Source organism: Lonchura striata, chromosome 16 (assembly GCF_050655825.1).
Source record: "Lonchura striata isolate lonStrDom1 chromosome 16, ASM5065582v1, whole genome shotgun sequence".
Classification (NCBI taxonomy): Eukaryota; Metazoa; Chordata; class Aves; order Passeriformes; family Estrildidae; genus Lonchura; species Lonchura striata.
The window spans coordinates 1,567,922-1,595,644 of record NC_140718.1 but is presented as its reverse complement, the minus strand read 5'-3'; the positions used below and the strand labels follow the sequence as shown (position 1 = coordinate 1,595,644).

Here is a 27,723-nt window from a genome sequence, read left to right as displayed (position 1 = left end):
TAATTTGGGCAACAAATGGAGTGGGTTCGTTAGTATGGAAACAAAAGTTTCCTGGATGCACTCCTTTTGTGTATATTTTCCACCAATCCTCAGACTCAAAACGAACCCACTGTTTTTCCAATTCCCCTAATTTTAACACAATTTTGGTTAACTTTCGTTCAGCCTTATAGCATTCCGTACAGACCCCAGTTGGCGGCCTCCCCTTTTGGCAATGGACCCACCACCGTTCTTGGCAAACTTTACACGCAAAGCACACAAAAGGATAACAATCACAATCTACCTTATTACAAATTATCAAATAATCACTAACAAGCAGGTAATCATATCCCTTTTGTTCCCCTTTGTGATCAACTTGAATGGTACACACAGAGTTCATCGGTTTTTCTTAATAGTAACCTTCAAATCCCCAGGCAGGCTGGTCACTTTCCACTGGTCATCTGTGGTGATCGGACCTTTAACTCGACTGGCATGTGTCCACCCCTTCTCGGCTGTCCATATCGCAGTTCCTGTGGTAAGCAGAACAACAAAGGGGCCTTCCCAACGTGGGGTTAAAGAATTTTCTTTCCAGGATTTAATAAGCACGTTGTCCCCTGGTTTGATTTTATGTATTGTAATGTCTAAAGGTGGCCTCTGTGTCAACATCCCTTTTTCCCTCAATTCCTGCCTTCGGCTCATAATTTGTATGATATAATGCTTAATCTGGGAATCCTTCAAGCACGGATGGTCTGTAGGGGCTTCCATATCATAAGGCATTCCAAATAGCATTTCAAATGGGGAGATTCCTACATCAGTTCGGGGTTGAGTTCGAATATTTAATAAAGCCTGAGGCAAACATTTGACCCATGACATCTTGGTTTCTAGCATCAATTTTGTCAGTTGTTTTTTTATCTCCCCGTTCATCCTTTCCACTCTCCCCGAGCTCTGTGGATGCCACGAGTGTGATATTTCCACTGGGTTCCTAAGGCCATTAAAACATCTTTTGCGACCTTAGAAGTGAAATGAGGTCCCCTATCTGAGTCTAAATATTCAATTAATCCACATCGGGGAATAATTTGTTCTAGTAACACTTTTACTACGGTGTTTGAGATGGCTCGGGCAGTAGGATAGGCTTCCACGTAATGGGTTAAATGGTCTACCAGTACCAATAGATATTTATATCTCCCCACTTTCGGCAATTCTGTAAAATCTACTTGTATGTGTGAGAAGGGTCTTTGTGCTAGTTCCCTGCCGCCCATTGGTCTTTCTCTCAGTTGTTGTTTATTCACTTTTTGACAAGTTAAACACTGTTGAGTTACCTGTTTTGCAAGGTTATAGACTCCTATACACATATATTTTATAGCAAATTGATCAACCAGAGCTTGTGTACCCCAGTGGGTTTTCTCATGGATTGCTTGTAGGACCCTCATTGCCATCCCTTTTGGGTGTACTTCCCGCCCGTCGGGCAATACCCATTTGCCTTCCTCTTTTTCTCTTATCCCCATCTGGCCTAATTTCTCCTTTTCTTGCACAGTGAAGGCTAGTATGTAATCAATAGGTCCATGACACCAGCAATGTTTCTTTCGAGGGGTATCACAGGCACATTTTATTGAGTCTATCCCATAGTATTTCCAGCAAACCCAACACGGTGGATCTTCTAAGTCAGCAATCCTCTCTCCTTGTGACAAGCCCTGTACATGGCTTTAAATTCATCAGGGCTGCTCGTTTCGCTTCCTGGTCTGCCAAATTGTTTCCTCGTATCAAATTTCCAATCCCTGCTTGATGTCCTTTTACATGGACAATGGCTATTTTCTCTGGCCTCCTCAAGGCTTGTAATACCTGCCAAATCAATTCTTTATGTACCAGCCTCTTTCCCTGTGAGTTAATAAGTCCCCTTTCTTCCCAGATTTTTCCAAAAGTATGAACTACTCCATAGGCATATTTAGAATCAGTGAAAATAGTCCCACTTTTCCCTTCCAATAATTTTAGAGCCCTAAACACCGCATATAATTCACATGCCTGGGCTGACCAGCTGGGGCTAAGGGGACCAGATTCTACTGTCTTAAATGTTTATTATAGCATACCCGGATTTCCTTTTCCCTTCCAGAACTCGAGAGGACCCATCTACATACAATCGAGTCCCTTCCTCTAGCTCTTCTTCCTCAAGATCCGGCCTTATTTTTGTTTGTTCCTCTATTTGTTGAAAGCAATCATGTGTTAGTTCTGTAATTGGTTCTCCATATAAAAACTGGGCTGGGTTTTGCAGGCTTGTTGTTTCTATACTTAACTTAGGAGAGGAGAGTAGGATGCCTTCATACTTTAGGAGTCTGGCAGCCGTTATCCATTTGTCAGCCTTCTGTTGCAAAACTCCACGAATGTTATGGGGAGATAAGACTTTTAGCTCACTTCCAAAGGTTATCTTCCCAGCTTCCTCTACCAGGAGAGCAGCAGCCACTATAGCCTGTAAGCATGTGGGCCACCCCCGACTAACGGGATCCAGGAGTTTGGAGAGATAAGCTACCGGTTTCTTTTTTCCAGCCCAATCCTGAGCTAACACACCATATGCTACTCCCTCATTTGCACAAATAAATAAGTAAAATGATCTCTTTAAATCTGGAATGCTAAGGACTGGGGCATTGACTAGTTCAGTTTTTAATGCTTCTAATTGATCTTCATCATTGGTGCTCCATTTCAATAACCCATCATTAGTTAATTTTTCATATAAAAATTTAACTTTTCCACTAAAATTTTCGATCCATTGTCGGCAATACCCGAAGAGTCCCAGTAACTGTCGGACTTGTCTTTTGTTCTGTGGGGCCTGTAGGGAAAGTATTCCTTGGATTCTATCAGTGTCCAATTTCTTGGTTCCCCTTGTCAACCAATGCCCGAGATATTTGACCTCTTCTTCTACAAACTGCAATTTTGACTTAGAGACTTTAAGTCCCTTAAGGCTTAAATAATTTAGGAGTTTTATACTTTCTTCCCTTACTTTTTTCTCCTCTTTCCCTGCAATTAATAAATCATCCACATATTGTAGTAACACCATCCCTTCCCCTAAAGAATAACCTTCTAGTACTTGTTCCAAAGCTTGTCCAAACAGATTTGGGGATTCTGTAAACCCCTGGGGAAGAACTGTCCACCTCAATTGTTGTTTTCTATGTGTATCTGGATCTTCCCATTCAAAAGCAAAATAATCTCTAGAAGTTTCCTTAAGGGGACAAGCCCAGAAGGCATCTTTGAGATCTATTACACTATACCACTGGTTTTCTGGGCCAAGTTGACTTAAAAGGGTATGTGGGTTAGCTACCATGGGGAACCTTTCAACGGTTCTTTTGTTAATTTCCCGTAAATCATGTACTAACCTATAACTACCATTGGGTTTCTTTACTGGTAAAATGGGGGTATTAAAAGGGGACATACATGGTTCTAAAAGTCCCTTTTCTAAAAGCCTTTCTATTTCTGGTTTCAGTCCTTGCCTCCACTCCTTAGATATAGGATATTGCCTAATTCTGACAGGTATCTCTGGGTTCCTAATAGTTACTTCAAAGGCTTCAATATTTAATTTTCCTACACTATCAGGGGTGTACCAAACCGCTGGATTAATCTTTTTCTCATCCTCAGCCCGGAGAGGACACAATTTTACTGTCAGTTCTCCCTTACTAATCTCTATACCTATCCCCAGTTCAATCATCAAATCCCTTCCCAGTAAATTATAATCTGCTTCTGGTACTAATAAAAATGACCCAATTCCTAATTTGGAGTTACTTTTAAGAGTACATCCTTGATTACAGGTACTCCAAAGGGTTCCCCTTTGGCTCCAATCACCTGTATTATTTCAGATGAAATCTTACACCCCTGGGGAAGGGTCTGGACGGTCGATCTTTCCACCCCTGAGTCCACAAGGAACTCATATTTTTGCTGCTGGGGACCTATTTTTAATTTTACCAGGGGCTCTGTTCTTTCTCTTGTCCCCAGCAGATAGAGCCCCTGACACCCCTAATCTTCCTTAAACTGCTTTCCATCAGCCATCCTTTGTCGGCATTCCCGCTTCATATGTCCCTTTTTCCCACAGTAAAAGCAAACAATCCTATCTCCTCCACCTTGTCTTCCTTCATGCACCTGTCAACCAGCTCCCCTCAAACCTGCTGGGTGACCACCACCCCTTCTTTGGGGAGATTGCCTTTGTCCTTCCCTTACAGCTGCTAACATAATCTTAGACTGCTTCTTGTAGTTCTCATCCTCCCTCCTAACATAAACCTTCTGAGCCCCCTACAGTAACTCATCCAGCCCCCTTGCTTGCCACCCTTCTAACTTTTCCAACTTCTTTCGAATATCCACCCACGAGTTTACCACAAAATGAACTTTCAAAATGAACTTTCAACAGTGTCTCTCCTTCAGGAGTGTTAGGGTCCACCCCTGAATATAACTGAAAAGCTTTTCTCAGCCTCTCCAACCACTCAGTTGGATCTTCATCCTTCTTTTGTTGTTCCTTGAATGCCTTTTGTACATTCTGTCCACGAGGGACAGCCTTCCTTATTCCCTGTATTATTATATTTCGCAAATCGCCCATATGGGTACGGTGTAACGGGTCTTGATTATTCCACTGGGGATTCTGTAGGGGCCATTTAGTATCTGCTAATGGTCCCTGCTGATATTCATCATCCCAGACTCTCATGCCAGTTTCTCTGATAATTCTCCTCTCTTCTGCAGAAAACAAAATCCCTAACATGGATTGCATCTCCTCCCAAGTATAAATATTAGGTCCCAAAAATTGATCCAACCGCTCCGCCACCCCTAAAGGATCTTCTAACAAATGTCCCACTTCCTTTTTAAATTCCCTAACATCCCCCGAGTTTAATGGGACGGATATGTACCCTATTCCTAGAATCTGGGCAGGCTGTCCTGGTTGTGCAGCATTTGGGTTAGGCACCATTCCCATTCCATGCTCTCTAAGGGGAAATATACCCAATTCTTGCTTTCCCTTTTGTTGGGTCTGGCTTCGGGTTACTCGCCGAGGACCCTCAGGGATATTTTCCTCCAACATTTCACCTTCCGGTCCCTCATTCTCCGATAATTCTTGGGTGGGTGCCAAGGGACCCGGGTGGTCGATTAGCGAAGGTTCCGGGAGGGGGCGTATAAAGGTTGTGGCGGTGGAGGTGGCAATGGAAGAGGTGGGGGTGGTGGCGGTATGTAGGGAGGGGGAATGCCTGGAGGTAATTCAATTTCTTTTGACCTCTTTTTCTTCCCCTCGATATTGAGAGCAAATAATTTTGCCCTTGTCTCTCCTCTTATCCAGAGGGCTGCCTATTCACTTTCTTCTAGATTAAAGGGTTCTTTTGAATTAACGTAAATATTTAAGGCCTGACAGATCCAATCCTCAAAAGACCCAAATACTGGCCAATGTAACTGATCCCCTCTTATTTGTTTCCCCCACCAGACTTCCATGCAGTAATGAGCCATTCTTACTTTATCTTTTCCCTTCCTAGAAGGAAAGGTATTCCAATATTTAATCATCAAGCCTAATGGACTATCCTCTGGAATATGGGGAAGTTTTACAGGGATTCCCCCACCCATGGGTTCAGCAGGCTTGCTTTTCCTCTGACCCATCTTCTGGAGTACCTTCTCTCACACACACACTTGCTTCCCTCAATTCATGGCCCAGTCCGTCGCCGGATATGGGAACCGCACTACTATGAGGTCCGCACTTGCTTGGGGAGTCCGAGCTGCTGGCTCCCTCTCATACACCATACTCGTCACACTCCAGGGTCCCCACCCCCGACCAGGCGGTCCCGTTCTCCCAGAACAGGCCTCCTCCGGACACCAGGTCCTTCGGAAAATACTTACACCATCCGGTATCTTCGCCCGGGGCTTCGTGCACAAAGATTAAGGGGGTAGCCAGCAGTTCCTTGCTTGCTATCGGATTTAGGTTTGTCGGTCGGAGTCTGGGGAGGAGTGTCCCCGTAAGGCCACTGTTAAAGCAAAGGCAGTGGGGCGCCTCCTCAGGAGACCTCCTCTCCAGGTGTTCTGATCTGAGTCACGGCACCAAATTTGTTATAAATTGAGGCAAATAATTTGATTCAGCCTTTTAAGATCAATTAATAATTTTGTTAATTACAGCAAGCAATAGCAAGCAAAACAGCGCTGGGTTCAGCTGGGAGCCTGGCTCCGCCAAAAGCTGACAACCTTTCTTCTCTTCAGTCCCTTTTTATCCAGCACAAGTGGGGGTGATGGATCTCCTTCCACTGCGGTTATCAGTCTCAGCAGTAGTTTGTTTGACAAGTGGAGGTGATGGATCTCCTTCCGCTGCGGTTATCAGTTCCAGCCAGTCCTGCAAGATCTTTCACAGTCTTTGTTTGCGGTTACCAGCCTTGCCCAAGCCTGCAAATTCCATGCCCCGACCCCCACCACCCTTTTATCCTAATTTCATATTTTTGATGAACAAACAATTCAATGCAGTTTCTCACAGCCTGGGACTTTCCATGTGAACAAATTCAGAACCCAGCTGAGGTGGCAAAGTACCTGAAAGAGAAGTGCCATGATAAGTCTAAGGAGGAAAAGATCATTGCAGTGGTCTGGGGCCCTGGCATGTGCTTATCGCACCCTGCTAGATACTATAGGGCAGCAGACAGAGGAAGGGGAGCAGGGAGATAAATCAGCAGCTATCCCAGTCACTCAGGCTGCAGCCAACAGCCCAGGCTCGAAGCCAGCAGCTAAACCAGACAGTGAGCCTAAGCCAGCAGCTAAACCAGACTGTAAGCCTCAACCAATGGCTGTTGCTACTAGCACGAGAAGTGGAAAGGGCACAGAAAAGACCAACTGACCAGTGGATGATGATGATGATTATGATGCAGGAGAAGGACCCTCAATGCCTCCTTACATAAAATCAGGAGTCAAAGCAACTGGCACAGATCAGAGGCCAATATTGAGTCCTTTTCCCTAGAGGACCTTCATGGCCTAAGAAAGGATTACACTTGACAACTTGATGAGTCTGTAATTAGTTGGTTGGTGTGTCTTTGGGATGCTGCAGGCAAAGCTATAATTCTGGATAGCACTGAAGCAAGACATTTGGGATCCCTGTCAAATGATCCTGTCATTGGCTAAGGAATGATGAGGGAGGCTAACCCTCACAGCCTCTGGGCACGGGTTCTGGAAAGTAGCACAAAGATACCTGTGTGCAGATGATCTTTATATGCAGCAGACTCAGTGGAAGACTATAGAACAAGGGATCCAATGTCTGAGAGAAACGGCAGTGGCAGAGATTATCTTCTCAGATGACATAACAACTAGGAATCCAGACTTGGTACCATGTATATCTTTGATGTGGTGAAAACTTGTATGGCTTGGGCCACATGAATATGCTTCTGCTCTAGCAATTATGAAGCGGGATGAGAGGGATGAGACCATGCTTGATATGGCAAAGAAGCTCCAAGCATATGCAGATGCTGTACATGGCCCAACACATGCCAGAATTGCAGCAGTGGAAACAAGTCTGCAGAAATTAGAAGACAAGATAAAGGAGCATCATAAGAGACTCAGGGAGGAGATTAAAGAGGACCTTCTCCAAATCTCGGCAGCATAAATTAGAGGCCCTGATATTCAACGCAGACGCCCAGACGGGGAGAGAAGGTACACCCCATGAGCTGAGCTGTGGTTCTTCCTGCATGATTGTGGAGAAGACATGAGGAGGTGGAACGGAAAATCTACTGCTGCTCTGGCACAACGGGTGTATGAATTGAAGGAAGGCAAGACTCAGAGAGGAAATTCCGGCAAAAGGGAAGCAGATCCAGTGGCCCGTAACTGAACTGCCATATATGATGATGATGATGATATTTTTGATTGCCTTGAAGGAACCACTAAGACACGTGCCTAAGGAAAGAATAACCAGGCTCAGAGGGGCCCTGCCTCTGGCCAGGTAGAGGTGAGGGAAAAACGTGGTTTTTGGGCTGTGTGGATTCATTGGTCTGCAACATATGAACCACAAAAATATAAAGATTTGGTTGATGCTGGTGCGCAGTGCACATTAATCCCATCAAGACATGGAGGGGCAGAATCTGTCTCTATCACTGGAGTGACAGGGGGATCACAGGATTTTACCTTGGTGGAAGCTGAAGTGAGCCTGACTGGAAATGAGTGGAAGAAACACTATTGCAACTGGCCCAGAGGCCCCATGCATTTTGGGCATAGATTACCTCTGAAGCGGGTATTTTAAAGACCCAAAGATACTCAGGTGGGCATTTGGGATAGCTGCTGTAGAGACAGAGGGTGTCCAACAATTGAACACCTTGCCTGGACTATGAGAAAACCCATCTGCAGTAGGACTCTCGAAGGTGGAAGAGCAACGAGTACCAATTCCCACTTCGACAGTGCATTGCTGATAACTCGAGATGTTGTGGTTTCCATCCACAAAATTATCCATGAGCTGGAGAGCCAAGGGACGGTTAGCAAAACCCACTCACCCTTCAACAGCCCCACTTGGCCTGTGCGTAACTGTGGACTATCGTGCATTGAATTAAGTGACTCCACCATTAAGCGCATGCTGGAGCTCCAGTACGAGCTGGAGTCCAAGGCAGCAAAGTGGTATGCCACTATTGATATTGCCAATGTGCTTTTCTCCATTCCTCTGGCAGCAAAAGGCAGGCCTCAGTTTGCTTTCACCTGGAGGGGCGTGCAGTGCACCTGCAACCAACTACCCCAGGGTGGAAGCACAGCCCCACCATCTGCCATGGACTGATCCAAGCTGCACTGGAAAAGGGTGAAGCTCCAGAGCACCTGCAGTACATCGATGGCATCATTGTGTGGGGGAACACAGCAAGGAAAGTATTTGAGAAAGGAGAGAGGATCATCCAGATTCTGCTGGAAGCTGGCTTTGCCATTAAGAAAAGTCAAGGGAGAGAGAATTCCTAGGAATGAAGTGGCAAGATGGATGGTGTCAGATTTCCACAGATGTCATCAACAAGATGACAGCAATGTCTCCATCATCCAACAAGGAGACACAAGCTATTCTAGGCGCCATAGGTTTTTGTAGAATGCACATTCCTGAGTATAGCCAGATTATGAGTCCTCTCTACCTGGTCACCTGCAAGAAGAACACTTTCAACTGGGGCCCTGAACAGCAGCAAGTCTTTGCCCAGATTTAGCAGGAGATCGCTCATGCATTAGACCTTGGCCCAGTCAGGACAGGACCAGATGTGAATAACGTGCTCTGCTCTGCAGCCAGGAGCCATGGTCTGTCCTGGAGCCTTTGGCAGAAGGTGCCTGATGAAACTCGAGGCCAACCACTGGGATTCTGGAGTCAGAGCTACAGAGGGTCTGAAGCCAAATATACTCCAACAGAGAAGGAAATTTTAGCAGCCTATGAAGGAGTTCAAGATTCCTCAGAAGTGATTGGTACAGAAGCACAACTTCTCCTAGCACCTTGACTACCAGTGCTGGAGTGGATGTTCAGAGCAAATGTTCCCTCTACCCACCATACCATCAGTGCTACATGGAGCAAGAGGATTCTTCTCATCAAACAGCATGGCTGTATTGGAAACCTGAATCACCCCAGGATTTTGGAGATAATTACAAACTGGCCTGAAGGTGAAAACTTTGGTCTCACTGATGAAGAGGAACAAGAGACATGTGCTGAAGAAGCGCCACCATATGACCAACTACCAGGGGAAGAAACACATTACACTCTTTTTACTGATGGTTCTTGCTGCACTGTGGGAATGAAGCATGCCGCTGTGCTAATCTCAAGCCCCCTGGCTTCTGCTGCCCAGCAGAGGCATGGTCAACTGCAGGGGTTACTCCCCTGGATCTCGAGGAGAGTCGGGGAGCAGCTAAGGCAGAAAGTTACACTGTCTGCCTTGTTTAGAAGAGAGGTGGCATCTGAGAAGGTAATAAGGGAGTCTACTCAAGGCTGGGAAAACAGTTTCAGTTTTAATCCAGGCTCCGAGGAGCTCCGAATTACAGAGTATCCAGCAGCCAAAAGTGGCCTCGAGGCTTTTGCAACATCTTAAATACTGGGGCGGTAACAAGGGGAAGGGAACGCCCATTGACCAATGGGGGGATTTGGGGGGGGTGGAAGGCGAAAGAATAAACAGATACAAAAAACAATGGGGGAAACCTAAGGGAGGGACCCGGGCCCTCATCCAATTCCTCCATGCCCAGGGTAGAAGATTCGGGAAGAATGGGATGGGGAACTGAGTGGGTACCAGGGAGGGGAGGGCAAAGTGCCTAAGAATTTTCAGGGAGATTGGCACTGAGGGAATGTTGGGAAAACTCAGGGTGGAACCATTGGGAGAAAATGGGGGGTGGAGGAGCAAACCATTACAGAATTGTTACAGAAATAAAAACAATACAGCAGAAGCAGAAGTGGAAAGCAGCTGTATGGAGCCCCATATGACAGGTTACAGAAGCTACTGAAGGAGAGGGTGGATCAAGTCAACTCGCTGAACTCAAAGCCGTTCAACTGGCCCTGGACATTGCTGAAAGGGAGAAGTGGCTAAAGCTCTAGCTCTACACTAATTCATAGATAGTAGTCAATGCTCTGTGGGGGTGGCTGGAGAGATGGAAAGAGGCCAACAGGCAGTGTAGAGGAAAATCAGTTTGGACTGCTGATAAGTGGAAAGACATCGCTACCAGGGTAGGGATACTACCTGTGAAAGTCTGCCATGTAGATGCCCATGTCCCCAAGAGCAGAGCCAATGAGGAACACCAAAAGAATCAGCAGGTATATCAGGCTGCAAAGATAGGGTGTCAAAGATAGACCTAGATTGGGAACACAAGGGAGACTTATTCCTAGCTTGATGGGCCCATGATGCCTCAGGTCATCAGGGCAGAGATGCCACCTACAAGTGGGCACGAGATTGAGGGGTGGATCTAACCATGGACAGTATTTCTCTGGTTATTCATGACTGTGAGATATGTGCTGCCACCAAACAGCCCAAGCGAGTGAAGCCCCTGTGGTACAGTGGGCGACGGTCCAGTACAAGTATGGGGAGGCCTGGCAGGTTGACTACATCACACTGCCCCAGACACGCCAAGACAAGCACTGAGTGCTCACCATGGTAGAAGCCACTGGATGGTTGCCTCACGCTACTGCCTGAAACAGCATCCTGGGCGTGGAAAAGCAAGTCCTATGGAGACATGGAACCCCTGAGAGGATTGAGTTAGACAACAGGATTCATTTCAAGAATGGCCTTATCAACACCTGAGCTAGAGAATATGGCATTTAGTGGTTGTACTGAGACCAGTACTGAGAGCTCTCTGGGACCGAGACTGAGACCAAGGTCAGCACCAGGACTGGCATTGCTCCAAGATCTCTCCAAGACCGGCACGGGGACCTGTACCTGGATGGGTACAGGATGTACCTATGGGACCTCTGTGTTCACTCCAGAGAGCTTTGGCTGCACTGCAGGGTAGGATCGCCTTTTCGCATCATTTCAGTGCAGCCGTCCTAGTTCATATGATCCCAGTTTGTATGACAGTCTGTAGGGCCTTGATCCATATGGTCCGTCTGTGCAATCCCAGTCTGTAGGATTCCAGGCCATATGATCCCAGTCTGTATGGTCCTGCATGGCACACACTCCAAGCATCTGGAATTCCAGTTCCCAGCAAGGAAAAATGTTCCTGCCCTTGAAGGCAAAGCTCTTAAAAAGGGGCTGGAAGGCAAGTGCAGCAAGATCCTACAGTGACATTTCCATTGACAGCCTTCATAACTTCATCCATGGTTGTAGCTCCTGCATTGGGAATGAAATCAGGGCAGGGCCTTTGGTGGCAGCTGACCTGGCTTAAGGGAGACATGGAGAGAGAAACAGAGCAGGCGAAGAGAGGCGGGAGAGAAAGGAGGACACAAACACAATCAACTGAGAAGGTGGCACTCTGAAAACAGAACTGCAACTGACTGAAAATGAATGGGACAGAAATCACTAATTATGAAAGTTTTATTCACTACCAAATACATCCCACCCACTCAATTCCACACTATGGAGGCTGGTGATCCAGAAAGATAATAGCTTACTGCGCTCCCCTTGAGGACCAAGCCCTGAACTAGAAACTCTCTGGTTAGGGTGAGCCCCCAGAAGCCCTTGCAAGGTTGTTAATTCCTCACACCCCATTGGCCTGTCCCCTTTGTCCCACCCCTTGCTTTCCCCATATAAAACAATTTCTCCCAGGCTCCTCAGAGCTCTTGTCCCCGGTCTCCTTTGTAGAGTGCCCCGCTCTTAATCAAGACTTGCTCTCTACGAACTCCATACAAGTTCCCATCTTCATGTTACACATCACTCGCTGGGCTGAAGAATAGGACATGCCTCTGCCTCTGAGCTGTCTTTCCCTGGACTCTTCCTCAGGAAGGTCGCAGCACCCTCACCATCCAACACCACCCCAGCACCTCACAATCCTGATCCCACCGCTCCAAATTTGGATCCTAATTCTCCCAATCTTCTTCCAACTCCTGCTCACCCTGGCAGCTGTGAAATCAAGTAAATTTCCCACTTCAAGTAAGTGGGATAGAGTGTTTTTGAGGTGGGAACAAGTGATTTAGAGATGGGATTGAGCCCTTAGGGGTTAAAATTCAGTTGCTTTCACTGAGATTGAGTTGTTTTGAGGAGACAGATCAATCCCTCTTGGCCTTTAGAGAAGAGGGAACAGTGCCTAAAATCCCCCCAGAACCCACAAATCCTCCAGAATCTGTCCCCAGACCTTCAATTCCCTCTCAAACACCTGTGAAATGGTGGGAATTTAGACATCTTTGTTCAATTTATTGCTTTTTAACCCTGTTTTGGCTCTTTTTATGGGATGAAGATGAATTACAAGAAAATTAAGGCCAAACGAAAGGATAAGCATCAGCATCCAGCTATCTTTCCAACATGGATCACAGAAAATTTGGGTCACCACGTCTCTTCCCAATGTGGGTTCTCCAGTGGAGGATGGGGTTACAGCAGCATACAAAGCTCTTCCCGCAGTTGGGGCACTGATAGGATTTCCCTTACCGGTGGCTCCATTTGGTGTTGGGTCAAGTGAGAGCTGTTGGAAAAGCTCTTTCCACACTGAGAACACTCGTGGGGCCTCTCCCCAGAGTGAATGCGCCAGTGCCTGATGAGGTTGGAGTTGCACTTGAATCCCTTCCCGCAGTCGGGGCAGCGGAAGGGCTTCTCCTCCATGTGAATCTGCTGATGCTCAAGGAGATGGGAGGTAATCGGAAATCTCTTCCCACACTCACAACACTCTTAAGGTCTCTCCCCAGTGTGGATCTTTTGGTGGATGATCAACTTGGAACGCAGACTGAAGCTCTTCCCACATTCCCTACACTTGTTTGGCCGTTCCCCAGTGTGGGTCCTCTGGTGCTGGATCAGGATGGGCTTCCGACTGAAGCCCTTCCCACATTGCCCACACTTATAGGGCCGTTCCCCAGTGTGGATCAACTGGTGCCTGATCAGGGTGGAGCTCCGTGTGAAGCTCGTCCCACACTGCCCACACTTGTAGGGTTTCTCCCCAGTGTGGATTTTACGGTGCTGGATGAGGGTGGAGTTGTCCTTGAATCCCTTCCCGCAGTTGGGGCAGCAGAAAGGCCTCTCTTCTGCGTGAATCCGATAGTGCAGGAGGAGATTGGAGCGGGTCTGAAATCTCTTCTTGCATTTATCACACTCATAGGGCCTCTCTCCAGTGTGAATCTTTTGGTGGACGATCAGGGCACCCCGCTGCCTGAAGCCCTTCCCACATTCCACACACTCGTATGGCCTCTCCCCAGTGTGGATTGCCTTGTGGCTGATCAGGTGGGAGCTCCTCCTGAAGCTCTTCCCACATTCCCCACACTCGTAGGGCCGTTCCCCAGTGTGGGTCCTCTGGTGGCTGATCAGGTCAGAGCTCCTCTTGAAGCTCTTTCCACACTCCATACACTTGTGGGGTTTCTCCCCATCAGGAAGCTCATGCATCATTAGGTCCGAGGTCTGGCTTGATCTCCAGCCACCTTCCTGGCCCAGGGTGGGTCTTTCCTCCTCAGATCCCCGCAATCTGAATTTGCAGCCCCTCCTTGTGTGCAATTTCCAGGGCTTTTCCTCCCTTTTAGATTCCTGTGCCATGGATCCGCTCAAAATGGACTCTTCCATGAGGTTCTGCCATGGGGATTTGTCCTCTCTAGTCTCCATCCTCAGCTCCTTCCCTGGGGGAGGAAGAGACAAGGAGAGGATGGGATTTGCCTCTGTGCTAGAGGGAAGGGGAAGGAGATCCCCCAGTGTGTCCCAGGCAGGAGGGCACCGGCAGTGGGGCTGTCCTGCAGCCGGGGGCCAGGCTGGGCTGGGAGATGGAGCAGGAGAGACGGGGAAAGGGGCACTGACTTCTTCCTCACCTGCCTGGGGGTCCCGGGACATCTTCGCCTTTCTTGCAGCCTTCTCCTCCATCTGGCCGAGGGTTGGGAAGGGGAAATCCTAGTTTTAGGGGAAAACAAGGGATGAGCACATTGAGTTTGAAGGTTCCTCTGCCCAAGTCCATCTCTAGAAGTCACCGGCCACCTGGGCTCCATAAAAACCTCCCAAACACCAAGATTCAGCTCTGAAAATGCCTCCCAGGAGTTCCCCATCCCTGCTCCCTCCCCTCTGGTGTTCAAGATTTCCCCCTGTCCCAGCTGCTGGGGGTCATGGTTGTATTGGGGGTCCCCCTTCTCCTTGGTGTACGCCCTCCCCAGGCTGCTGGGAGTCCCAGCAATCCCAAAAGCTCCCCCCTTTTGGCTCTCCCCATTTAGGGATGCTGGGGGTTTTTGGGGTCCCGGGATCCCTTCTCCCCTTATTCTCTGCTTTGGGTGCAGGGGGTTCAAGGAGTCCCCTCCACCCCTCTCCAGGCTCTTGAGGGTCCCACCAATGGTGGCACTCAACCCTCTTTTGTTGAGAGTTTTTTGCAAGAGAATGGACATGCAACATATGCACAATCCAGCCAGCCTTTATAGAAACTGAGTAAGGTCACAATGCCCTTGAAGGATACGAAAGAACACGCTCAACTCCAGACACTTTAGGATGTAAAGGCAGACAAGCAAACTGCAGTGAGACACATGAAGAAAAAATAACTGAATTAACTAAAAGCTTAAAATGCATGCACAGAAGGAGTTAACCAATCATATATTAGCTTGAGGCATGTGAACAGTTAAGCCTAAGCAATTATGTATTAGTTTGAGGTGAGAGAATAGAACACAGTATAAATAGAGCTTAGTTTTTTCAATAAATCAGCTTCACTTGATCATCTTGATCATGGCGTGATGTCCCGTTTCTGATCCTCTGCATTTTTTAGCACCCGAACAGGGACCCAAATATGGCTATTTCACTGTTATGCAGAGGTTCAGCTACAGCCTTCAGGAAGCAGAGAAGCTACTTGAAAGTATCCTCGCTGCCCTGGCAAGAAGAAGATAGTTTGGAGCTACAAGTAAAGACAAACTGATGAAGACAAATTGATCTCACCTGGATCGGGTGAGTGGCCGGGGAGGAAATGTGGTCAGACCATGAGAGAGATGGGGTCCAAAAGCTTCTCCAGCATATCCTCTCTAAGAGATGGCAGAAATATAATGCTGCTACTCTGAATGGACTTATTTACTGGGCATGGGATCATAACACCATACCAGGGGTGCATGTCGCTTTTGAGGTATTGACATGGGAGGCTGTGGGCTGCATGATATGGGACTGTATTGCTTCGGGTGGAGGTGAAGCTAAAGAGGCATCTAAATATGCTACCCTGTGGAAAAACATCATAGACGTATTAAGAGTGATGAAAGCAGAAAAGAAAGCGGCTGCAGCAGCCTGTGCTGTGTTTGCCCCAAGCCCAGACTCTGTCACAGGCATTTCCTGCTAGCATGTTATTCTTGACTACATTAAACATTCCTTCATGTGGCCCCCAACCCTCCAGCCTGGTTCCAGTAACCGAAAAGGAACTCAAACCCTCAGACCAGAAACAAGAGTGAGGAAGCTACCTCCCTCAGAGGTTTGAGCTGCTGACCCAAGAATAAAGGTATTCAGGAAAAGGGAGCAGCCAGTGATGAAGTGTTAAAAGTAGTGCATTCATTATCTGAAGATGAGGCTGAAGAAGAAAAGATATATTCAGGATCTGCCTTGGTAGAAGAGGACTTAAAAGCTTTGGTAGACAATTTGTAAAAGTTAGTAATTCAACAAAGTGATCGAGTCACTTCCCAAAAGGACTATTCTTTTGCAAAGAGGGAGCTGCCAACTATTTTAAGCTTTTGAAAGAGTTCTCAACGAATGGAGAGGGAGGTGGATACCCCTCTCGACCACAGAGTATTGTGAGTTAGAGGTAGACCCTGATATAGAACCCACACAAAAAAGGAAGTGGAAAGGAGTTATAACTTAAGCAATAATAGAAGGGTCTTTTTCCCCCAGTACTATAGAAGCCTTCCCTGTGGTAACCTAAGCCACAGGGCAAGGATGGGAGCTATCTGATTGGAAGATATTAGAAAAATTGAAAAGCGCCCTTACACAATACGGCTTGAAGCCTCAATTAGCACAATCATTATTGCAATTCATTTTTACAGCAGATACTTTAATTCCAGCAGATGTTCAAACCTTGGTTATATTAATCATACCCCCGCACCAGCAAATTCAGTTTTAAAAGAATTGGGAATGGGCATGTAAAAAAGAGGAAGTAAGACTTCAGGCTCAAGGGGACCCATTGTTTGGAATCCCAGCACAGCAATTATTAGGAGAAGGCCCCTGGTCCACAGCAACTAGCCAAGCCCGAAGTATCAATGATGTTTTGCATCTAAACCAACAACTTGCATATAACTCGGTCCTTGCATTGCCAGACTGGCTGCATACTCAGGCTTTTACACGGATATGTCAATAAGAAAAAGAGGACTTTGTTAAATGAAGACTGCTCGCAGAGAGCCATCTACAATCACCCCAACCTAGATCTGGATACAAAGCAGAAGCTGTTTAAGATGCTTGCCTCTGACAACACTAATGACAAGACTTGGCAGATTTTCACCACGTTGCAGAAGGGAGCAGAAGTTGTTGACATGCTAGAATTAATGACCAGAACCACACAGAGACAGAAAGCACAGAGACAGAAAGCATCCTGTGGCTGCTGTGGTACAAGGTGCTGTAAAGCCACTACTTTGAAAATTAGAGAAAAAATCAGAAGGAAAAAATATCAAATGTTTTGGATGCGGAAAGATAGATATATACAGTCAATGTTGATCTGCCCCAATGAAGAAGTTTTGCTCCAATTGCAGGAAGGATAATCACAACACGAGTGCAAGTTCCAGCGAAATGGATCACAGAGCATGACCCCACACGCAAAGACACAAATTCAGGGAGCTGCTAGCTCAATCTCCTCTGGAGGACTTTACCCACTTCAATCAGTGCCAGAATGGACGTGGAAACTACAGTAGACTTTACCATCACTGACTCTGCAGTACATCTGATAGAGACTAATAAGGGACCTTTGTGGGATGGGCTTAGTGCTTTCCTGTTAGGGAGATCATCTGCTAGCAAAAGATTAGATGTAATTCCCGCGGTTAGTGATGTGGACTATCAAGGGGTTATCAAAATCATGGTTAGGACATTTTTCTCTCCTGTATCTATTCCTAAGGGATCACGAATTACTCAACTTGTTCCTTTTAAGCCTTGTGCCCCTGTACAGGATTAAAGGAGCAGGAAAACAGGCGGTTTTGGTTCCACAGGTAACCCAGAAGTGTATTGGGCCATGGATATCACGAGAGGTAAACCAGGTAACAGGTAACCTTGATTCATCCCAATGGTAATTCTATTGCTAAGAGGCTCACAATCAATACCGGAGCAGATGTAAAAATAATTTCAAACACTATATGGCCCAGGAACTGGCCAGTAGTCAATCCTGTTTTGGGAATTGCTGGAATTGGTGGAACCCAAGCAACTTGGTTAAGTAGGGAAATAATTATCTTTACTTTTCCAGATAAAGTAAGCATAACAACAAGACCCTATGTCATGCAGACTCCTGGTAATTTGTTAGGTTTAATTGGCAAGGATTTGTTAAGTCAACTAAAGGCCACAGTTGCTACATAACCTTTTTAACAGCAGCCATTGAGGGACCAGCCACGGTGAAATTAATGGGAAGAGGTTACATGTACTTACTTACAGATAAAGGAATTCGCTGGATTCTGGCTCAGTAGGTTAAACCTTACCTGAAGTCACACCTGCCAGCTAATACCCTGTCCAGAAGCAGAACATTGGCAACAACACCGACTTTAGACACAGCTGAACCCAATACTTCAGGCACCTGACGGTTGAACAACAATTGAACTTTTTTCCACAGCCATCAACAGATGTGGACCTGGGGTAATGGTAACCAGTAATGACAGCTTACCACTACTTCCAATACAGGTTTTAAACCAAATTGAACAAGCTTGTCTCATTCACGGCTATTCTTGCAAACCATGGATCAAGGTCCAGTGTGTTAAATGCAAACTGAAGTGGTGGCAACAAGTCTGTCAGGAAAATAACCTTTTTATAGCTCGCAGGAAAAAGAAAAAATTTAGCTCTACTAATTTAGCTTGCAATAGATGTTTTAGTATACCTAATACACTTAATGTTGAGCACACGTTAGCAATATTTTTAGGGCCTAATCATAGAAGACAACCTCCCCCTGCACCCTTTACAAGAATATTTTTACAACATTGGAATTTTAGCCAGGATTTATCCCTTATTGAAACACAGGATCAGCAAGTTTTGCTTTTGATTCAATTTCACTTGGCAAAACAAGCCGTAGCAAATCAAACTATATCATGAGTCAGATTACAGCTACAGAGTGTGGGAGAGGAATAGCAGTACCACAACAGCATCACGTTCCTGACTGTCAGTGGGATGAGGCCAAAGAATATTGGGCAAAGCATAGAGGTGCTCTGCAATGGTGACAATAATGCCAATTGTTCCACAAATAATATTGATGATTGTAGTAGATAGGGACAGGCGAACGGAAGATTTCGGGATGTGACGGAAAGAAAGACCCCTTCCCCCTCTCACCCTGCAACATGTTATCCATTTACCCCAAAGAATGTAACCACACCTAACCCAGTAGTTTTCCACTCCTGACTAACCCTAGAGACCCTACCAACCCCTCCTGACGTAGCAGAGTCCCCCAAGACTATTTAAACCCATGAGATAAGATAATAAATGCTTTCAACCGTCCACCACACTGGTGCCTGCGTGTGTCGTTGGCCCGAGTGGCCCAGGGGAGACTGGGCTGCCGTGCTGTTCCTTGAAACCAGGTCGCCTTGCCTTCCCCTGAAGGCAACAGATGATGATCATTGCAATAATAGAAAAAATGCAGGGATTGCTTAACATCGATCAGCTAACAAACATGCGGATTACATGGGCTAATCAAACAGGGAAGGAGTCAATTTGCTTATCATTAGCTACACCTTCTGATCCTTTTTGTACTTGTTTAATTGGAGTTCCATTAGCTTCTATGGAAGAATTAGGACCTTGGACTAAGGCCACAGTGCACAAAAATTTAAATGAGGCTTGGTCAAGTTGGTGCATGATTTAATGGTGGAATATCCAGAGGGGACCAACCTCTGCAAATTGATGTGACACTTTCGGGATTCCAATGAACACCTTGTCAGCACAAGCTTTTACAATTGCCCAGGGATTGAACATTACTAGCATGGAGCCACATGAGCTAGACAACCTGGGTTCTATGCCAGGCAATTACTGTCTATTGTTTTTGGATATTATTCTACAGGCTCAGATTTGTCTGGTATAAAAGAGGGATGACCAAAAAATGATAGCACTGGGATATCCCCTGGCTCCTCATGGTATTACAATATCGCAGATTATTGCAACAATTGGATAAGACCTTTACCACCAGAGCAAGGTATGGCTAAAATGCAACCTCCTGGGGTTTTCCTCATTTGTGGGGATAGAGCCTGGCCTGCAGTGCCCCAGAAAGCATTGGGAGGATCATTTTATTTTGGCAAACTAACATTATTTACCCTTAACATCCACCAGATGCTTAACATCAGTCACAAGTCCTAGTGCTTGAGACATAGTGTGCATCAGTTGGGCCCTGAATGTAGAGATGAGGTACAATGATGGGACCCACCATCAGTTATATTGGCATCATTTTTCATGCCAGGAGTAGCCTTGGCACAGGCCCTCACGCAATTGAGGCGACGAGCATGTTGGACAGGGAAACAAATTAACATCATGTCCACAGTGCTAGATGAACTCACCACTGATGCTGATAGCATACGCCATGCTGTGTTACAAAATAGGGGTGCCATAGATTTTTTATTGCTAGCAAAAGGACATGGTTGTAGATTTTAAAGGGATGTTTTGCATGAACCTTTCTGATCACTCTGAATCAATTCACAAAAAACTTTTGCAACTTAAAGAAAACATGAAGAAGCGTACAGATGTTGATAATCCTTTTGATGAGTAGTTAAAATCTTGGGGCATTACTGGTTGGCTTAAGGACTTATTACAGTGTGTACAGAGAATAACTGAACATGCCATTAATTCAGTCTGGCTTGTGCAAAAATAAGGGGGAATTGTTGAGAGTTTTTTGCAGGACAATGGACATATGCAACATATGCATAATCCAGCCAGCCTTCATAGAAACTGAGTGAGGTCACAATGCCCTTGAAGGACACGAAAGGAGAACACACTCAACTCCAGACAGCTTAGGATGTAAAGGCAGACAAGCAAACTGCAGCGAGACACATGAAGAAAAAATAACTGAATTATCTAAAAGCTTACAATGCATGCAAAGGAGTTAACCAATCATGTATTAGCTTGAGGCACGTGAACAGTTAGGCAACTATGTTTTAGCTTGAGGCGCATGAACAATCGAACACAGTATAAATAGAGCTTAGTTTTTGCAATAAATCAGTTTCACTTGATCATCTTGATCATGGAGTGATGTCCTGTTTCTGATCATCTGCACTCTCTGGGCTCCCCTCTTTGGGCTCCTGAGGGACACAGGGCTCTGCTCCTCCAGGCTGCCTCTGCTGGCAGCTGCCACCAGGGCCTCCCAATGTACCCCCAAAGGGCCTTTTTTGCTCAGCTTTGGAGTTCTTCATTCTCCAAACATCCCCACAAAAAAACCCAACCCAGGGACACCCATGGTATCTGGGCCACGCTCCCCCTCCTCAGATACCTGAGGGATAAGAGGCAATGATCCTACAGGTGTGGGGCTGCAAATTCATGGAGGGCACAACCTCACGGTCCCTTCCCCTTCTTTGATCCTCCTTTGTCCTTCCTCTTCCTCCTGCTCATCCTCTTCCTCACCTCCTTATCCTCCTTCCCTTCCATCCCTCCTTCACCCTAAGCTCACCTCTTTCTCCTACTTCCATCCCTTCTCGCTCCATTCATCCCTCCTCTTCCATTGCTACTCTTCCTCCCCCTGGAGCAGTCACACCCTTGGTGCCCCATTTCCTAAGCCCTCGCAGCCTGCGGGATGAGTGAGGAAGGAGCTGGGACAGGTCGGGATGGGCAGCGCAGGGCTCTCGGCTGTTCCCAGCCGCTGTTCCAGGGAGGAACCCGGCCTGGGCCAAAGGAGAGGCAAACTGGGAAAACTGGGGGCTGCACATCCAAACGGGCTGGCTGGGGACCCTGCCTGGGCACTGCTGGCCCTTGGGGCTCCTCTGGGACAGCCAGGAGGGGGGAACACACAGAGGGCTGGGGGATGCCAGGAGTGGCAGCACTGGGAGGGACTGGGCTCTACTGGGATCACACTGGGTGTGAGTAGGAGCCTGCAGGAGGTAATTGAGACCATGTCATCAGGAAATGGGATACACTGGGAGTGACTGGGATTATGCTGAGGGTGACTGGGAGCAGCTGTGAGAAACAGGGATCATGTCAGAAGCAACGGGGATGAGCTGGGTGTGACTGGCTGTATGCCAGGGTGATTGGAAACCACAGGGCTTTTACTGGGACGAACTGGGATCCTGCTGGGGGTGACTGGGATCATACTGGCAATGAGTGCAAATACACTGAGGCTGACTGGGAATGGCTGTGAACAAATGCGATCATACTGGAAGGAACTGGGAGTGACTGGGAACATGCTGGAGGGAAATGGGGTACACTGGGAGATACTGGGAGTGACTGCAACAAAAGCGAGGGTGAAAGAGAGCAACTGGACACATGTGGAGCACAACTGGTTCATACTGGCAGTGACTGGGAGCGCAGTGGGGTCATATTTGGATCATATTGGGAGTGACTCGACTAAAATGGGAGTATCTGAAAGCAACTGGGAACACACCCTGCACATCATCCCCCATAATGGGGGTAACTGGGAGCAAATGGAATCATACTGGGACTGACTGGCTTGATCTAGGAAGCAACTGGAACCATGCTGGAGGCAGTTGGGACCATACTGGGAGAGACTGGAAGTAACTGGGTGTCGTGGTTTGACACGGAAAGATAATTTTTTCCGGAAGGAAGAGGTCAATTTGGATATTGACCAATTGAAAGTAGACACGCCTCTGAGAACACAGAGGGGTTAAAAGCAGAATTCTCAGGGGAACTTGCTCTCTTTAGTTCCGGTCAGCGTGCAGTGCAGCCTCTCCCCTGCCCGGCCGTGGCTGGGTGGGGGAGGGGAAGTCTCATGGCCTGATGGAGGTAACTCCGAAGGGTGGAAGGACTGGAACCGGGCTGGCCCCTGCAGATAGAAGGGTGGAAGAAATCTAGGATGTTTCCGTTCCCCCCCCCCCCCCCCCCCCGCAGAGTTTCTCTCCCGAGACGGAGAGAGAAAGAGACAGCGGCAGTTCTGTCAGCAATTCTACTGTGAGGAAGGAGGAGCGGGGGGAGCTGCAAGGTGCCCAGTGCGTGGGAGTTGCTGGATGTCCGGGCATTGAGCCATCTTAGGAGTTTGGACTTTTAACCCTTCCTTGAGAAATGAAAGCTTTGTGAATTTTCCTTTCCCCTCCTCGGTTTGAAAGAGAGGAAGAGGGACACTTTAGACCCTGGGATGTTAAAAGGAGGAATTCTAGATGGGAGGGGGATAAGGAGTGACTTTTAGCTGGACTTTTCCGTGTTAGCCACAACCTGAACCAATCTTCTCCTCCAAGAGAGACTGTGTTTTGGGAGGATGCCAGTGAGTCAAGAGACTTCCTTCAGCTGGGAAAAGACAAGAGTATAGTGAATGGAGAAAAGGTTAGGGGGTTTGTGGTAGTGTCCCCCTGTCCTGGAAAAGAAAGATAAGAAAAGAAGATCTCTGTTCTTGAGCCCTCGGCCCCAGGAGAAAATAATAAAAAACTAAACTGTTGTTTTCTCTCCTCTTGGCAGGGCATCCTTGAAAGGAAAAATCTTAAAAGCAGTCTGTCCATCTATGCATTGGTAGCGAGAACACTGTGCATAGAAAGGAGAAGGGTCACTCACCATGGCAAACTTTTTCTCCGGGCGGTGCCATGTGTGACATGGAAACACAGGATGTGAAGCTGTGTTTTCTTGGGGGGGTCTGTGGCATAGGAGAAACTCTGTTCCCTCGATAGACTGAGTATTAATTGTCTAGAGGGTAGAAACCTGATTGGGGTCCAGATAGTGTCTCACTGTGGTTTGTTGGAGTTGAGTGGTGGGGGGAGGAATGCTTTGCAAGGTTTTCATTTGATCCTTGTGTAGTTTTTTTTTCCCTTCTTTAGTTTTCTCTTTTCTTTTGTAGTAGTAGCTTAATAAAGTTTTTTTCAGTTATTAAGCTTGAGCCTGCTTTGCTCTGTTCTAAATTCCACTTCACAGCATTCAAGGGAGGGATCACATTTTCATGGGGGCACTGGCATTGTGCCAGTGTCAAACCATGACACTGGGATTATACTGGCACCACACTGGGAGTGGCATGTGACTAGGCTCAAACTGGAACTTACTGGAATCATATTGGGGTTGAAAGGGAGTAACTGGGATCCCACTTTGGCTTACTGGGAGCAGCTGAGAGGAACTGGGATCATGCTGCAAGCAAATTGGAGGAACTGGGAAGGACTGGATGCAAGCTGGAGGCAACTGGGATATTCTGGGCATGAGTAGTGGATCATATGGGGATAACTAACACCTTCCTGGGACCATTGGCAGTGTCTGGAAAGGACCACAGACATGCTGGGGGGAACTGGGATATACTAGGAGGGCCTGTAACCATACTGGGGTGACTGGAACCACACTGGGAACTATGGAGACCATGCTGGGGAGAACAGGGACCATACTGGGGGCAATTGGGTTCAATTAGGACCACACTGGGAATGTCTGTAACCATAGTGGAGTGATGGAACCACACTTGGAACAGCTGGGCCCATGCTGGGAGCAACTGGAATTAGACTTCAAGTGACTGGGATCATACTGGTACTGGCTACACTCATACTGGTATTAGAGTGGGTGTGAATGGAACCTGACTGGGAGTTACTGGAAGCTATTGGGCCCGTGTTGGGAGGAAAATGTGGACACACTGGGAGCAACTGGGATCAGCTAGAAGGTACTGGAACCATGCTGAGAGGACTGAGACCACAACTGGGGCAACATCAATCATACTGGGAACAACTGGGACCACAATGTGGGCAAACGACAGAAACTGGGATCATGCTAGAGGTAACTGGGAAAGACTGGGATCATTCTGAGGTAACTAGAACCTTACCCAGGCAACTGAAATATACTGGGAGTGTCTGTAACCATACTGGGGGGACTGGAACCACACTGGGAAAAGCTGGCAGCAGGCTGGGGTCAATGCTTTGGGACAGTCAACCTATGCTGGGGGCAACTGGGCATGACTGGGACCCTGCTGAGAGGGACTGGGATGATTCAAGGGGCAACTGGGATCATATTGCGAGGAACTGGGAACAACTGGGACTATGCTTGGGGACAACTGGGATCATACTGGGATCACACTGGAAGCAGCTGGGTTCATGCTGGGTCAGACTGGGATCACATAGAGGGTGACAAGGATGATACTGGGATTGACTGGGACTGGCTGCGAGCAACTGGAATTGTGCTGAAAGCAACTGGGAGAAAGTGGGAGTGAGTGGGATAAACTGGGAGAGACAGAGAGACACTGGGATCATACTGGAGGCTACTGGGGTCATGTTAACATTGACAGGGAGCAACTGGGATCACACTGGGGGCCACTGGCATCAGACTGGGAGTGACTGGGGTCATACTGAGAGTGGCTACAATCATACTGGGATTAGAGTGAGTGTCATTGGACCATGACTGGGGGTTACTGGGAGCTACCAGGCCCATGCTGGGAGCCAGCTGGGGACATAATTAAAGGAACTGAGATCAGCTGGGATAAAACTGGGGGCAACTGAACTGCGCTGAGGTACTGGGAGTGCCTGGCAATGACTGAGAATGTTCAGGGCAACTGGGATCTACTGGGAGTGTCTCAGAACGCATGGGTGGTGACTGGGACCAGACTGGGAGTGACTGGGAATGTACTGGGGAAACTGGGAACATGCTGGGGGCAAGTGGGAATGACTAGGGCCTTGCTGAGATAGACTGGGATCACCCTGGGAGTGACTAGGACTGGGAACACACTGGATGAAAGTGGGAAGAATCGGGAGCAACTAGGACCTTGCTGGGGTTAAATTGCATCATCTTAAGGGAATGACTGGGAGGGACTCGGTTCATACTGGGAACAACAGGGATACTGCAGGGAGTGAGGGGAAGTGACCAGGGTCATACTGGGAGCAACTGGGCTCATACTGGGAGTGACGAGGAAACTGGAAGCACATGGGGGCAAAAATTGGGCTCGTACTGGGAGTGCCAAGGAAAGTGGAAAAACATGGAGGGAGCAACTGGACTCATAGTGGGAGCAGTCACTCTCAGCCCTGGGACCTCCCAAAAACACCTCCCAGGTACCCCCAAGGTGACCCCAAGGGCCATCTGCAGCTCGGCTTTGGAGCCCTGCGAGCTCCAAACATTCCCCCCAAAAAACCCCAAACCCAGGCACCCCCGGGGATATTGGAGTCAAGCATCCGCTCCCTGAGCACTTGCGGGATGGGGGGCGATGGTCCCAGGGCTGTGGGGACTTCAGGGAGTGCCAGGGCCACAAGATTCCTTCTCTGCTCTTCTCTTGCTGCTCCCTGTGGCGGCTGTGCCTCTTCCTCCCCCTTCCCAAAGGCTGAACTGTGAGGGGAAAGGGGGCAAGGAAAGGGCGGAACCCTGAGGGGAAAGGAGTGTGGTCAAGGGGATGCACGGTCCTAAGAGGGCTTGGTTTGACCTAAACTCACCCAAAAGGGCCTCAGATACAGCCAAAATCCACCAGATTTGCCCTAAAATCAGCCAAAGGGGCCCTAAAATCCACCCTAAATCCACATGGTTTGGCCTAAAATCAGCCAAATGGGATTAAAATTATCCAAAGGGATCTAAAATCCAACCCAAATGGCCTAAAATTACCCCAAATGTTTTAAAAGCCACACAAAGTGTCTTAAAATCACCCGTAAATCTCTCAAATGCACCTAAAATCCACCCTGAAAGTACCTGGTTTTACCTACAATCACCCAAAGGTACCTAAAATCACCCAAAGGTACCTGAAACCAGCACAAGAAGGCCTAAAATCACCCTAAAAAGGAGTGGTTTCACATAAAATTCCCCAAAGAAGCCAAAAACCTACTCAAATAGGCCCAAAATCACAAAAATAAGGGACCTAAAATCACCCACACAGGACTAAGATATTCACCTATGTGGGCCCAGTTTGTCCTAAAATGACCCAAATGGGCCCAAACGCCCCCCACATGGGTCTAAAATCATCCAACGGGATCAAAAATCCCCCTTAAACCAGATTCAGCCTAAACTCAGCCAAAGGGGCCAAAAATCCACCTGAAAATGCTTGGAATGCCCGCAGGGGATCTGAAAGCCACCCTAAACCTGCCCAGTTTGTCCCAAAATCCCCCAGAGGGGCCAAGCCTGAGACCGAGCCAGGGATCGCCTCTGGGAGGGACCAGGGAGGGCTTGAGAGGGCTTGGGGCATTTGGGCCTCTTCTGGGCTTTAGGGAATTGTGTTGGGAGCTTAGGGGGAATTGTTGGGGATTTTTTAAAAGAATTATTAGGTTTTGGGGGAGTTGGGGAATTTTGGGGGTTTTTGTGGATCTTGGGGTGTTTTATTGGTGCTTTGGGAGGGGTGTTTTTCAGGGGATGTTCGGGGGCTAAGTGAAATTTTTTGCTTCTTTTTTTTTGATTTTGGAAGGTTTTACTGGGGTTTTGTGGATTTCTCTGAAATTTTGGAGGGTATTATTGGAATTTTTGGGGGATTTGGGGGGGATTTTATTCAAATTCTGGGGGTATTTAGTGGGATTCTTTGAGGATTTGGAACTTTTAGGAATTTTTTGTGAGTTTTTGGGATTTTTGTTTGGATTTGGGGAGTTTTGGGGTTTTTTTGGGTGTTGCCGGAATTTCTTTGGGTCTCTGGGTGATTTTGTGATACTTTGTGTGGGTTTGGGGACATTTTCGGGGGATTTGTGAGGTTTATTTGGGATTTTGGGGGGTTTGTTGATGTTTCAAGAGATTTTGTGGGCTTTTATTTGGATTCTAGGGTGTTCTAATGAGATTTTGTGAAATTTAATCGGGATTTCCTGGGTTTTATTAGGACTTTCTGGGTTTTACGGAGATTTTGGTTCCTCTCGGCCCTTCGCCACACCCAAGGACAACCCCAAAGCCCCCCATAACTCCAGTAAAACCTCCAAAAATTCAAATAAAACCCTCCAAAGCCCCAGAGAATCCCACAAAATCCCAGTCGAAATGCCTCCCAAAAACAAAAATGAAAAAAAACTCCCAAAAATGCCAATAAACACCCAAAAAAAACCCCAAAAAACCAACT

At 47.3% G+C, this 27,723-nt stretch overlaps 1 protein-coding gene and 1 long non-coding RNA gene across 6 annotated transcripts in view; one reads left to right on the top strand and one right to left on the bottom strand.

The window, feature by feature from the left end:
- Positions 1-27,723, bottom strand: part of LOC144247902 (uncharacterized) — a 38,878-nt gene that overhangs the window by 10,361 nt on the left and 794 nt on the right. The window contains exons 2-4 of one of the 3 annotated variants that reach the window (XR_014958719.1): positions 14,306-14,384; positions 12,951-14,119; positions 1-6,495 (exon numbers count right to left, since the gene is read on the bottom strand). The exon at positions 1-6,495 is cut by the window's left edge and continues 10,361 nt beyond it. Coding sequence is in view for 2 of the 3 variants with exons in the window: in XM_085593536.1 (XP_085449662.1) it covers positions 13,188-14,119; positions 14,306-14,384 (1,011 nt within the window). In the remaining variant the exon portion in view is untranslated. Of the gene's footprint in view, positions 6,496-12,692; positions 14,120-14,305; positions 14,385-15,404; positions 15,459-27,723 lie in introns of those variants that run through there. The other 2 variants (XM_085593537.1, XM_085593536.1) reach the window with 2 other exon arrangements.
- LOC116184724 (uncharacterized) overlaps positions 1-27,723 on the top strand; it is a 53,963-nt gene extending 26,240 nt beyond the window's left edge. For all 3 annotated transcript variants that reach the window (XR_014958716.1, XR_014958718.1, XR_014958717.1), the window contains one exon: positions 1-27,723. This exon is cut by the window's left edge and continues 2,514 nt beyond it. This is a non-coding gene — a long non-coding RNA (uncharacterized LOC116184724).